We start from the raw sequence: 14,904 nt of genomic DNA, 5'->3' as shown, positions 1-14,904 counted from the left end.
TAAGCAGGCATACGGTCGTATATTTATGTGCATGTGTGTGGGATGCTTAAGAACCCACGCTGGGGAATCACTGATTTTTTTTTTTTTTTTGCCAAGCCTCTGTTCCAGCATTAGGCCATCACAGCATAGCCATAATCACATCAAGAAGACACACACTAATCACCTCCAAAGCCTCCTTCTGACAAGAGTCATCGAATGGGGCGGCTAATATATGCTAAGCTGCTTAGTGTGGGTCTTGTACCCATCCCTGAAGCCTCTCCTACAATCCTTAATGCATTTAAAGGAGGAGAACCGGGTTCTCTCAATGGCCTTCGGTTTGAATCTCTTTTTAGCAGGCTGACGCTCAAGATGAATCACATTTGATAAAAAAAAAAAAACAAGATGACAAATTCAATTAACAAGATTGAACTTGATGAGGAGAAAAAGGGAGTGTCCTGGAGGCTAGTGGTTGATATATGGGTACTTACTGAAAGCAAATTCTGTAAGTAAGATTGATCACATGTACTGTGATCACCTGAGCTTTCCTGCCATAAGTGGTTCTTCTCCAAACTGTTACCACAAAACTGCAAGCACTCAATTGTACAGGACGTCTTTAGATGCGATATAATAAAACGTTGCGTTCACTTGAACTTGGAAACCCAAACGTGCTCCAGCATGGCAATGCCCCTGTGCACACAAAGTGAGCTCATTAAAGATCTGGTTTACATGCTTTAGAGTGAAAGATCTTCTGCTATACAGCTCTGATCTCAACCCTATTGAATATTTTGGGGATAAATGTGAACACTGACTGACTGCACCCCAGACCTCCTCACCTTCTCCCCTACATCAGTACCTGACTACTTACACTATTGTGGCTGATGAGCACAAATGTCCATAAGCACACTCCAAAATCTAGTGGAACATCTTCCTGAAGAGTGGAGGGAATTATAGGAGTTAATTGTGACTAAAGGTGAAATGCGATGCTCAAAAAGCATAAAACCATTGGAACCGTAACATTTGAAATTGTGGAAATAATAAATAGCAGGAGAATACATTTTGTAGCAGGATCCTCAAAAAACATTGACAAAGGGAACCAAATGGTCAGGAGAAAAAAAAACCTGGATTGTGGTAAAATGTGGAAGGTGGTAGCTAGTAGTTAAGGCATTGAGTTCAACTCCCAGCCACACCAAGCTGCCACTCCTGGGTCCCTGAGCAAGGCCCTTTGCTCTATTGCTGCTCAGTTGTATGATCCAGATAAGATAAGGACGTCTGCCATATAGCATTAATGTAAATGTTAATACTACTGGACTTCAAAAATGACTCTGTTTGTTCATCTGGGAGATCCTTTATAGGTTTTATGTTGAACCAAATAAGAACGTGTTATGTACCCAATTGTACAGGGTTCCAAATAAAAAAATTGGTAAGCGGTGACGCAGAATTATCCCATATATCTTTTGCAGAACAATTGAGAAACTCTTTTTGTAAGCATGTGCAAACTCAGGACCCTGGAGGTATTAGACCCTGGGGCCATGAGAACCAAGAGGTTGAATTTTTATGGAAAGGGACCTGTGTTCCCAGGATCCTTGAGGGCAAACAGGATTAAGGAAATGTGTGGCTTATCTTAAACCTGAAAATGGAGGGGTTTTTTGTCTATAAAATTTGATAGAAAGAAGCCCCAAAACCAGATGATCCTGGGATTATCAGGTGTAGAGAATATGGAATTCTGGAAAGGCTAAGGAGCTCCTCACTAGATTTTCAGTACAATAGTTTTCCTGTCAAAAATGTGTTTAAGAAGAAAATATTTTGCAAGTTAAGATCATTAAATATATACAATTTCAGAACTGTTTTCCAGAAACCATGGACACAAAGCTCCCTGGAACTCTTGGACATACTAATCAATACTAATGAATTGGAATTAAAACAATGTAGTTGAGAACCTTTTGCTCAAAAACGATTGTTTTACAAATTGTAGGAAATAAGGCTTTTGATGCTTAAAGATCTGAAAGATCCAGGGTTATAAGATCTTGGGAATATGAAAGCTAATGGAACCAAGAGCCATTTCAACCAAGGGCCACTTAGTGCTGTCCTTTTGGGGACAAGATGAGATTAAAACATAGAACCTATTGGATAATTTCCTGGAAGATTTAAACACAAACCCTAGAAAGATAGATTTAGAAGAATAGGACCCTAGAAATATAGGATCATTGTTTCTGTAGGTTTTACCGAGTCAAATGTATGAGTTTTTAAGACTTTTTTATGACAATTAAAAATTGTTAAAATCTGCCCTCAACCAGCCCAAATTCATGTTTTTTTTCAAGTATCTCTGAACTTGCACTTCCCTGTAGCTGAAACATAAAATCCATTTTAAGTCCGTGGTACAAGCCAAGAAAGATTTGCCCCAATAACAGAAAGCTGATTGGCTGTTGCATGTTGGTCTCATTTGTAGTTGAAAAAACAAGATATTTGGACCAGCGAAAGAAAGAACTACAACATCACAGAAACAACTGAGAGCATTTCAGTGGACATTAGAGGCAGCATTACATGGACATCAGAAAATTAAGACCTGTTTAAAATAATTTAGGACCTAGAACAGACCTTTTAAGGCCAAAAATTCAGATTTTAGACTTTTTTAGACTTCTTAAGACCCTGCAGAAACCCTGAGGATTATGGGACAAAATAGCAATGGGAATATTTCACAGTGGTGAATGAAGTACAAAACCATGTAGTTAAGTTAAAGTAGAGCAACACAGTAAAATCTACTCCAGTAAAAGTCAAATTGCTCGCTTTAAACTTTCGCTCGAGTAAATGTACCTAAGGTACTATGATTTATTATGGCTATAATGTTCCTATTCTTTTTTTTTTTCTAATCAACTTAGTTTATGTGAAAATATTATGTTCCTTTTAACACACTGATCTATTAATAGAATGATATTAATGAGTCAAACACTCATTGATTTCTATTACAGTTATCATGAGCCCAAAACCTTCAAAAAACCCCGCAAAAACAAGGTCGCGTGTGTTGTGGCGAGTTCGAGTCTGGAGTTTCTTCCATCATTTTTTCCTCTCAAAATGTTCTGCTTGTTGTTGAACTGATGCTGAACTGTAAGTAAGTAGATACACCAAGCGCCAATCAACAAGGAACAAGTTTAAAACAGAGCCTGCTCTCGATCCTGATCGGTGGCTTGCTGTGTGTTTTTATCCGATAAAATGTAGTTGAGTAAAAGGGAAGATATTTGTCTTTGAAATGTAGTGAAGTTAAAGTCTCCCAAATGGAAAACGTCTGTAAAGTACAGATACGCAAAAAAGCTACTTATGTACAGTAACGAATTACACTTTTTTACTGTCTACCAGTAATATAGGACCTGGAAACATACAGGCCAAGAAACTAAGAACTATGTGAACAAAGAAGCACTAATGATTGGACAGTGGATCATTAATAAAATTCTTAGTTGTCCTTTCGTGAACAAATTAAAAATAGAGCCTTATAGCAGCACCATCAGCAAGACGGAATATTGTTTTTCAATGTCCAAGTAAATCCTTTGAGAAAAGCCTTTTTTGGGAGGACCTCGAAACTCTTAAGTGGACACCACAAGAAATAAAACACGAGCGCAAACACACTTACGCTAACGAGCATCTGCGGAAAAGGTCCTCGAGAGTTCTCCGGCACGTTGATTGGTGGAATGACCCAGTCTCGCTTCTGCCGCGAGTTCTGTCTCCGAGGAAACTCGATGACAACTTCCTGCGTCCCGGTGTCCTCTTGTCCTCGTGCCATGTAATTACCTGTCATTTCCTGTAAAATACAAAGGCACAAGGTGCACGGATGAGTAACGTGAGGAGGTCAGCGGAGAAAAGCGTGTGATAAACTTCTCCTGGTAGTCGGGAGATGGACGCAGTTTCTCTTCGTCATCTTGTCGTTTAAAAGCTGTAAACATCACCACCGCTGGATTTGAAATTTACGTTCCTGCCATCGCCGGCCAGGGATGGCGCGGACACCGCCAGGAAGCTGTCAGTTCCTGCTTTTGTTTTTTCGCTTCTTGCTCTAAATGTAGTCGCAAATCTCGCAGTATTGTCTTCATACCTATCAGAAGCTTCTGATGAATTTTGGGAGCTGCTTAGCATATTTTAACCTCCCTCTCTATTATTTATTTTTATTTTTTTTGCAGATCAGACCAACTCTTTTCCGACATGCCTATGTGCCTGTGTCACCCACTAAAAATAAATCAGTATTCTCTTGAATCTCTGCCATTAGATTTCGCTCAGCCAGCCAGCTCAAATCCAATTTTGTCCAATAATGACTAAATGGGTTATAACTTGTCATTGATATGTTCCATTTTCATAAAGTCTTGGGGACATTTTCATTCTGTCCAATGCTTTTAACTGGCAATTAACTGTACAGCTGTAAATCCACTGTATAATCACCTTTACAGTCAATTTGGAATTATGATTCTATTAAGTCATTAAAAAAAGCTTCGGTGCTTGGACCCCGGCGATCGCTGCGAATGGTGAATACATTATACATGCAGAATAAACTAATAATAGGCTTTTTTTCAGGAGCATTTATTTGTAATATGGTTAAAATTAGATGTGTTTCCATCGGTAAGGTTCCTATACAACTCACTGTGGACATTCCCGTATGGACCACGCTCATGTCCCCCAATTTCATTACACTCCTACTTTATAGGTAAACATCAGTTCCCATCAGACACAAACCAAACCGCATGGTTAATAAAGTTTCTATTATTTTCAATTCTGTGCATTGTTTAGTTATTTATTCCCAGTTTACTGTTTATTTTATATTAATTACATGATCTCGTTCATATCCACAGGGCTTCAGAAACCACGTAAAATGCAAAACAGGGAAAGAAGGTCATTTGTGTCATTATTTATCCCCCTGAAAAATCTTTTCTATGACAGTTTGTGTTCTTTTTCTTCTATCTATACATCTATCCATCTCTCTATCCATTCCATCCATATATATATATATATATATATATATTCATTAATTCATTTATCAGTTCACACGCCATATCTGTAGATGCAGATCTATCTATCTATCTATCTATCTATCTATCTATCTATCTATCTATCTATCTATCTATCTATCTATCTATCTATCTATCTATCTATCTATCTATCTATCTATCTATCTATCTATCTATCTATCTATCTATTTCCTAATTAAATATGTTTGGTCATTTTTCCAAATTTCCAAGTGTACTGTAAATTCATGACTGATATGAAGAAGTCTTCCTCTTTCTCTCTATATCCTTCCTGCTCTCTCTCCCTCTCTCTCTTTTTCACTCTATCCTTCCTTCTATCCTTCTTTCTATTTCCCCTGGTACCTGTAGAGGTTTTACACATAGTTACAGTAATAGGTGTTCATCAGTGTCTTGGGAGTCCAAACAAGGCAGTGTGTGTGTGTGTGTGTGTGTGTGTGTGTGTGTGTGTGTGTGTGTGTGTGTGTGTGTGTGTGTGTGTGTGTGTGTACATGTGTGTGTCCCTGCTGAGTGCAGGTTAAGTACATCTACAGGTATAGATAATAGCAGTCTTACACTTTCTCCCTGAGGTGCACCGACATGCATTTGTTTTCATGGGGTCTGTTGTAGAAACCCCCAGAGTGAATGAGAATGAAGAGAGAGAGAGAGAGAGAGAGAGAGAGAGAGAGAGAGAGAGAGAGAGAGAGAGAGAGAGAGAGAGAAAGAGTATGTGTGTGCATGTGTGTGAGAAAGTATATATATATATATATATATACACATGTATGTATATGAAAAAGAAGACAAGGAAATTAAGTGCTTTATTTTATGGAGCGGCCGTCATAACAGGAAACGTCAATCTCCTCCTGTTTAGCCGAAACCGTTCCTGTCCTGTCCATATTTGACGACTTTGATATTAAATATGTACATTAAATATTGATAATTAGGATGTAAATGTTTTATATTCCCTCTGCTTCACTTACAAAATCACCTCAGAGGAAGAAGAGAAGAAGATGGAGAGTACAACATGCAAACCCAGAATGACAATAATTCAAATAACATCATTGGAAAAAAAGAAGAAAAGAGGAAAAAATAAATAGAAAGGGAAGAACAAAAAGGGGACAGAACAGAGAAAGCAAATAAGTAAGGAGGGAAGAAAGATACATTAGGGGGAAAAAAGAACTGAAAGGAAAAAAAGAAAAAAGAAAAAGCTATACGAAGAAAAGAAGGAAGGAAGGAATAGGAAGAAAGAAAGAAAGAAAGAAAGAAAGAAAGAAAGAAAGAAAGAAAGAAAGAAAGAAAGAAAGAAAGAAAGAAAGAAAGAAAGAAAGAAAGAAAGAAAGAAAGAAAGAAAGAAAGAAGAACTGAAATAAAAAATAACAATAGAAGGAATGATAAAAACGAGTGTATAATGTAGAAAAATGGAGATGGAAGGAAGAACGTTAGGAAGGAAGGTAGAAAAGAGAGAAATACATCAACAAGAAAAAATAAAACTGAAAGGGATAAAGGAAAAATTGAAGAATAAAAATACGGTATATTGATTAAATATTAACCCTCTGTGAATCTGGAGTCCTGGGAATGCTAGGAATATTTGTCAGGAAACAGGAATTCAGACACACAGTCACACACTCATACACACAGTCACACAATCTCATACACACAGTCACACACTCATACACACAGTCACACAATCTCATACACACAGTCACACACTCATACACACAGTCACACAATCTCATACACACAGTCAAACACTCATACACACAGTCACACAATCTCATACACACAGTCACACACTCATACACAAACTTACACACACTCATACACACAGTCACACACTCATACACTTAGTCACACACTCATACACCCAGTCACACACACACACACTCTCATACACTCAGTCACACTCTCATACACTCAGTCACACACTCATACACAAACTTACACACACTCATACACACAGTCACACACTCATACACAAACTTACACACTCTCATACACACAGTCACACACTCATACACTTAGTCACACACTCATACACCCAGTCACACACACACACTCTCATACACTCAGTCACACTCTCATACACTCAGTCACACTCTCATACACACAGTCACACTCTCATACACTCAGTCACACACTCTCATACACACAGTCACACACACACTCTCATACACACAGTCACACACTCATACACACAGTCACACTCTCATACACTCAGTCACACACTCTCATACACACAGTCACACACACACTCTCATACACACAGTCACACACTCATACACACAGTCACACTCTCATACACTCAGTCACACACTCTCATACACACAGTCACACACACACTCTCATACACACAGTCACACACTCATACACACAGTCACACTCTCATACACTCAGTCACACACTCTCATACACACAGTCACACACACACTCTCATACACACAGTCACACACTCATACACACAGTCACACTCTCATACACTCAGTCACACACTCATTTACACAGTCACACACTCGTACACTCAGTCACACACTCATACACACAGTCACACACTCTCATACACACAGTCACACTCTCATACACTCAGTCACACACTCATTCACACAGTCACACACTCATACACACAGTCACACACTCTCATACACACAGTCACACACTCTCATACACACAGTCACACTCTCATACACACAGTCACACACTCATACACACAGTCATACACTCATACACACAGTCACACACTCATTCACACAGTCACACACTCTCATACACTCAGTCGCACACACTCATTCACAAAGTCACACACTCTCATACACACAGTCACACACTCATACACACAGTCACACACTCATTCACACAGTCACACACTCATTCACACAGTCACGCCCTTTCATACACACAGTCACACACTCATTCACACACTTACACCATCATGCACACAATCACCCACTCATACACAAACTCACACTCATACACAGTCACACACTTATACACACACTTATACACAAACCTAAACTAGACCCAGAGAACATCACGGCCTACACACCACACCTGCAGCACAGCTGGCACAGCTGGCCCAGTCATCCAGATGTGCACCTGGCCAGATTAATCTGTTGGATCTTTATTCTATGTTTACTTAATACACAAGCCAGTCAGGCTCGGAGCCAGAACACACACACACACACACACACACACACACACACACACACACACACACACACACACACACACACACAATCCCTGTTCAGAAAGATGTACTGCTAAAGATTTGAGTAAGTGAAGCAAAGAGGGAGGAAACTTATCAGGTTTGTGTGTGTGTGTGTGTGTGTGTGTGTGTGTGTGTGTGTGTGTGTGTGTGTGTGTGTGTGTGTGTGTGTGTGTGTGTGTTGTCAAAAGTCATCATGAAAGTGACTGCAAATGGAATGAATGGTCAGTCATGCTCTCCATCTCTTCAATTTACACACAGACACAGACACAGACACACACACACACACACACACACACACACAGTGTTAATGCGCGCCACTTTAAACCGTTGTGGCAGTCTCGGCTTTGAAATGCCACCTGCCTCTTCACATCTGAAAGTTATTCTTCAACTGTGAGCTCAAGGAATTGTGACTGAAAGAAAGAAAGAAAGAAAGAAAGAAAGAAAGAAAGAAAGAAAGAAAGAAAGAAAGAAAGAAAGAAAGAAAGAAAGAAAGAAAGAAAGAAAGAAAGAAAGAAAGAAAGAAAGAAAGATATGGAGAGTTTGATGAAAATGAATACATAACTAAATTAATTTATTAAAGAATAAATAAAGAATAAATTTTTCAAGCAGATTGTGTGTGTGTGTGTGTGTGTGTGTGTGTGTGTGTAACAGGTACAGAAAGTGTTCTGTTAAAACGTGTATTGATTGTTATAATTCTCACAAAATGGTTTTTCATATATCTGGTGTACCTGAATGAGCACCTTTTCCCTTTAATGCTTTGATGTCATCATGAGCCTACATAATTTCCTGTTTTGTCTCCTCCTCTTCCTCTTGGCATTGTTAATGCATGGAAGAGGTGGGTTATTTTTGGCTCCTGCTAATCCTCATTAATCTTTATTTTAATTGTTGCTTTTATGTCTATATTGCAAATTATGTGTATTATGTTATTTTACTTACCTGTGTGGTTATTTTTGTCATTTTGCCCAATTTAAGTTATATTTGTGTCTTTGACCAATGTGGAGATGAAAACCACATGGTAATTAAATCTACATCACATTTGTTTTATAGAGCAAAATAAGGGTGATTGTACTCAGAGGCTGCTTTTATTTCTTTTACATCAGATAAAAGCCAGTGAAACCGCGACCTGTTGTCCCGTGTCTGTCTCCACTACACTACACAACGCAGAAAAGTGATTTTATAACTGGTGTCGCGAGCCACCGGTTACATGTGTGTGTGTGTGTGTGTGTGTGTGTGTGTGTGTGTGTGTGTGTGTGTGTGTGTGTGTGTGAGTGTTTTTGTTTTTACTCGTTCGCTGTTCAGAAGAACAACAAACTCATGCCGGGTTCAACTCATCAGCCTTCATACTACACTACAGGACACTACAGTCCAGATGTGGCCAGGTTCAATTAGCTTTGTGTGTGTGTGTGTGTGTGTGTGTGTGTGTGTGTGTGTGTGTGTGTGTGTGTGTAAGAGATTGATTTTGTGTATTTTTAGATGTGCAACCTGTGTAGCCTCACAAACTCACTAAATAAATGATGGGAGTGTTCAGCACACACACACACACACACACACACACACACACACACACACACACACACACACACACACACACACAGCCCATGTTTCAACAAGGAGGCAGTCTGTGTGTGTTCTTTTCATCTAACTTTGTCCACATCTTTCTTTTTTTCTTTCTGTTTCTCAAAATGTTTTCTTTTTAATACCTAATGTAAGGTGAGTGTCTTTTTCCATTCTATTCTCTTTAATGTATTGTCTATTGTATTCTTTTAACCCTTCTATCATCCTTTCTTACATCCTCCACTATGTGCCTTCATTCCTTCCCTCCTTCATTTCTTCCTTCCTTCCTCCCTCCCTTCCTGCCATCCTTCCTTCCTTACTTACTTCCTCCCTTCCTTCCTTCCCTCCCCATTGCAGTCTCCTAAAAGGTCTAGTTGGGTTTTGTCTTCTCACCTCGAGCTGCACTTGGACTCTCGTCTCCCAGGTGTGTGTTCCGTCTGCGCTGTGAGCCGTCACTGTGAAAGTAATGGGTGTGTTCAGAGTGATCACGTCTCCCTGTGTGTACACCGATCCGTCTGTCTCCACTCTGAAGCGGGGATCACTGCTGTCCCACTGTCCAGCTGCCTTCCCCGAACACTCCACCAAATAAACTAAAAGAGACAGAGAGACAGAGACAGACAATGAGACAGATGGAGACAGACAAAGGACAATGAGACAGATGGAGACAGACAAAGAGAAAAAGAGGTTTTTCTCAACTCTACTCACATCACTTCAAAGTAACACACACACACACACACACACACACACACACACACACGAGGCGTGATACATGTCTCCACATGATGAAGTGACTGTATTATTGTTTCTTACGTCTTTATTCAAAACTGCATTAATTTCTGGAATTAATTATTCAGATGAATATGAAATCCGAGTGCGATTAAATTTCACAACGATTATATTTGGAATTAAAGTGGCGGATTTTTAAAAATGATCCTGAACTGTAGCCCAAATTTATTTTCATGTTTATTTGAAAATATAATAATTAAATAATAATTACATTTACAAATGTAATAAATTCCACCAAAATTATAATCTGCCATTTTTTTTTTTTTATTGTTTATTAAATTTTTTGTTTTGTTTATTTATTAATAAAAAATTAGCATTTTTTTTTACTCTATCTATCTATCTATCTATCTATCTATCTATCTATCTATCTATCTATCTATCTATCTATCTATCTATCTATCTATCTTATTACAAGCTCTCCATTCATGTTCTTTCACGTTTCCTCATTCTGTAATTCACGTGTATGTACACACTGTAAGTGCAAATGAACTGAGACGAGCATGCAGGTGGTTCATTTTAAATCTCTCTCTCTCTCTCTCTCTCTCTCTCTCTCTCTCTCTCTCTCTCTCCTTCTCTCTCTCTCTCTCTCTCTCTCCTTCTCTCTCACTTTTTCTCTCTCACACTCTCTTTTAGTTCTTAATGGGACTTTTACTCTCTGTCTCTCAGCAGTGGCGACATTCGTCTCATGTTATATGGATTATCTGCGCCAGACGGTTTTCTTCCCTCTGCCCTGGACAGTTTCATGTCCACCTCTAATGCGTGTCTTTATGACAAGTCAATAAAAAAGCACTTTATTCTTTAATTATTTATTTAATCCCCCAATGATCTTAGCAACAGGTCAGACTTTCTCTCGTCTCTTTTCTTCACTGTCTCACTTTTTAAAGTTACTTTTATTGTAATTGATCATAGTTTTATTTATATTTCTTTTAGTCTTTATTACATTTCTGACTTTTAACTACTGTACTGCTCTTTCTGTCTCTCTCTTCTCTGTCTCAATCATTTCTCTCCTTTCTTTATCTGTCCATCTCCCCCACTTAAGTAACTCTCAGTCTTTACCCCCCCCCCCCCCACATATTTCTCTGTCTCTCTTCTTTCTCAGTCCATTTCTTTATCTCTCCCCTTCTCTTAATCAAAGTCTTTTTCCTCTTTTTCTCTCACCTGTCCATTTTTATCGTATGTCTCTTTATCTGTCTCTTTGTCTCTCTTTTCTCCTACTCTTTGTGTCCCTTTTGTTATTTCTATTTCTCTTACTCTTTTCTAACCAACTCTCTGTCTAGTCTTTTATGTGTCTTTCTCTCTCTCTCTCTCTGTTCCTCTTCTCTCCTTTCTCAGTCTCTTTTTTTGTCTCTGTCTCTATCTCTCTCACTGCCAATCTCTCCACCTATCCTATTATTTCTTTCTCTGTCCTATTTCTTTTAGTCTCTCGCTCCATTTCTCACTCTATCAATATATGTCTCTCAACCATCTTTCTGCCTCTCCTTTTGTTGTCTCTTCCTTTCTTTGTCTGCCTCTGTCTTTTTATCTTTCTTTTCCTCATTTCTTTCCTTGTCTCATTCTCTTTCTCTACATCTCATTTTTTTTCCCTCTCTTTCTAAACCATTTCTTTCTTCCCTTTCTTTCTTTCTTTCTTTCTTTCTTTCTTTCTTTCTTTCTTTCTTTCTTTCTTTCTTTCTTTCTTTTCTTTTTTTTCTTTGTATTGGTCTCTCTATCTTCCTTTTTCTTTCTATGTCTCACTCTCGTCCTCTACCTTTCTTTTTTGTCTTCACCCCCTTTCAATGTCTCTTTCATTATGCCTCTCTCCCTTTTTTAACCATCTCTCTTCGACATCATTGCTTTGTCCTTTTTTGTCTCATTCCCTGTTTGTCTTACACTCTCCCCTCTCTCTCTCTTTCTCTATCTTCCTCTCTCTCTCTCTCTCTCTCTCTCTCTCTCTCTCTCTCTCTCTCTCTCTCTCACACTCTCTCACACTCTCGCTCTGGCTGAACTCCAGTGCTGCATTGCTGTATCTGTATGTGGCAGAGTGGGAGTAAAGAATTGAGCTAAGATCATTAGCACACCTTCTGTGTGTGTGTGTGTGTGTGTGTGTGTGTGTGTGTGTGTGTGTGTGTGTGTGTGTGTGTGTGTGTGTGTGTGTTTGCAGCTCTTGAATCCACCCCAGGGCGTTATACGTGAACGTTGACCCCACCCACTTATACAGCAGCTCACTTCCGGAAGTTTCCAATCTCCTCTCTCAACTCCACACATGCTAAAGGCTGAAACTGAGGATCTGTCAGGAAGTTACACCAAATTTTGTTTATTAATTAATCAACAAATTAATATATAAATAATTATATAATGTATTAATTAGTACCAGGTCGTGTATTTCACCCCAAGACCTTCACTGATGTTCTACCTGAATCAATGCACCTCTAAATACCATCATTATGACACCAAATCTACAGAAAGCATCAGTATTATAGAGACGCAGTAGAACAGAGCGCTGCATCACACACACTGGATCTCATAGAGTGAGAATGAACGTCATCACTAAAGCGAGAAACCCGATAAACACAATTCAACACGTCTCCTTTCACTGTAGCCACAGCCGCACCTCCACATACATCATCTCCAGCAGAAGCATCGATATTCACCTCTGTCTTTTTGTGCAAATTCCACATTAAAGAAAAAAGTAAATGGTTCATGAAAAAGCTTAACAGGTCTTTTTCCTCACGATGTTCAGACTTCTTGAAAAGTCCATCTTGTAAATATCCTGCGTATCTGAAATCAGTTTTTTCTCCTCGGTCGTTATCGTGGAATGTAAAAACAGCAATTAAATCCACACAGATATATTTGCGCCTGTGCAGTGTGATACAGATGCGGGTTGCAAACTCTGACTACTGCGCTCTCTGACCATCCAATCAAGGACGTGAAAACGCCAACATTGCACACCTGCTAGATGGTCCCAGTCTCAGCAAGTCACAATCTGATTTGTTAAAGCAACAGCAACATGGATTAGTAGAAATGACGTGTAGAAATGAGAGAAAGTGTGTTTAGAAGTCATGGGGTTTAAAAAGATGAGGTACCTGCGTGTACCCTGTGCGTGCTTGTATGCATCTGGTTATATATTTGTGGATTTGTATGAATTTGTGCATGTGTGTGTGTGTGTGTGTGTGTGTGTGTGTGTGTGTGTGTGTGTGTGTTTCATGCGCAGCTGCTATTTTAGTTTCTCTGCCGACACACACGCAGGTCAAAAGGCGATGTAGCAACGGAGTGCTGGAAATGTCAAAAACTGGGAAGTGAGATTATACTCACACACACACACACACACACACACGCACACGCACAAGTAGACACACATCTTGTTTTATAACAGTAAATCTTGCCAAAAATTTCTGTGATATTTATTGAGTATAGAGTTTTGAGGTGAAATTACTGAATACATTCATTTTATTGCTCACTTTTGAGACAAAATAAATGAGGTGTCAATCTGTCACTCAAATACGCCCACCTGTCACTCAAATACGCCCACCTGTCACTCAAACATGACCAACTGTCACTCAAACACTCACACACACCCACCAGTCACTCAAACGCTCATGCACACGCCCACCTGTCACTCATACACGCCCACCCGCCCACCTGCCACTCATACACGCCCACCTGTCACTCAAACACTCACACACACACACCTGTCACTCATACACGCCCACCTGTCACTCAAACACTCACACACACCCACCTGTCACTCACTCACACACACCCACCTGTCACTCAAACACTCTCACACACACACACACACACACACACACACACACACACACACACACACACACACCTGTCACTCAAACACGCCCAGCTGTCACTCAAACACTCACACACACCCACTTGTCACTCAAACACTCACACACCCACCAGTCACTCAAATGCTCATACACACGCCCACCTGTCACTCATACACGCCCACCTTCCACTCAAACAGTCACACACACCCACCTGTCACTCACTCACACACACCCACCTGTCACTTAAACACTCACACACACCCACCTGTCACTCAAACGCTCATGCACATGCCCACCTGTCACTCAAACTGTCACACACACCCACCTGTCACTCATACACGCCCACCTGTCACTCAAACACTCGTGCACATGCCCTCCTGTCACTCAAACACACCCACCTGTGACTCACTCATGCACATGCCCACCTGTCACTCAAACACACCCACCTGTCACTCAAACCATCACACACACCCACCTGTCACTCAAACACTCATACACACACACACACCTTTCCCATGAAAACTTGAAACTCACCTGTATCTCAAACATATCTATCTGTAACTCACACACACACACACACACACACACACACACACACACACACACACACACACACACCTGTCACTCAAAGACTCAAACACTCAAA

The 14,904-nt window shown here is 39.8% G+C and overlaps 1 protein-coding gene across 3 annotated transcripts in view; it reads right to left on the bottom strand.

The window, feature by feature from the left end:
* The window catches only part of LOC310714857 (cadherin-4-like), a 346,409-nt gene that overhangs the window by 82,299 nt on the left and 249,206 nt on the right, over positions 1–14,904 (bottom strand). For all 3 annotated transcript variants that reach the window (XM_083520863.1, XM_083520864.1, XM_083520865.1), the window contains 2 exons: positions 10,105–10,301; positions 3,602–3,769 (listed from right to left, as the gene is read on the bottom strand). In XM_083520863.1, the coding sequence (XP_083376989.1) occupies positions 3,602–3,769; positions 10,105–10,301 (365 nt within the window). The remainder of the gene's footprint in view (positions 1–3,601; positions 3,770–10,104; positions 10,302–14,904) is intronic.

Source organism: Silurus aristotelis (genome assembly GCF_946808225.1).
Source record: "Silurus aristotelis genome assembly, chromosome: 19".
Taxonomy (NCBI): domain Eukaryota; kingdom Metazoa; phylum Chordata; class Actinopteri; order Siluriformes; family Siluridae; genus Silurus; species Silurus aristotelis.
This window is presented reverse-complemented; position numbering and strand designations above follow the sequence as displayed.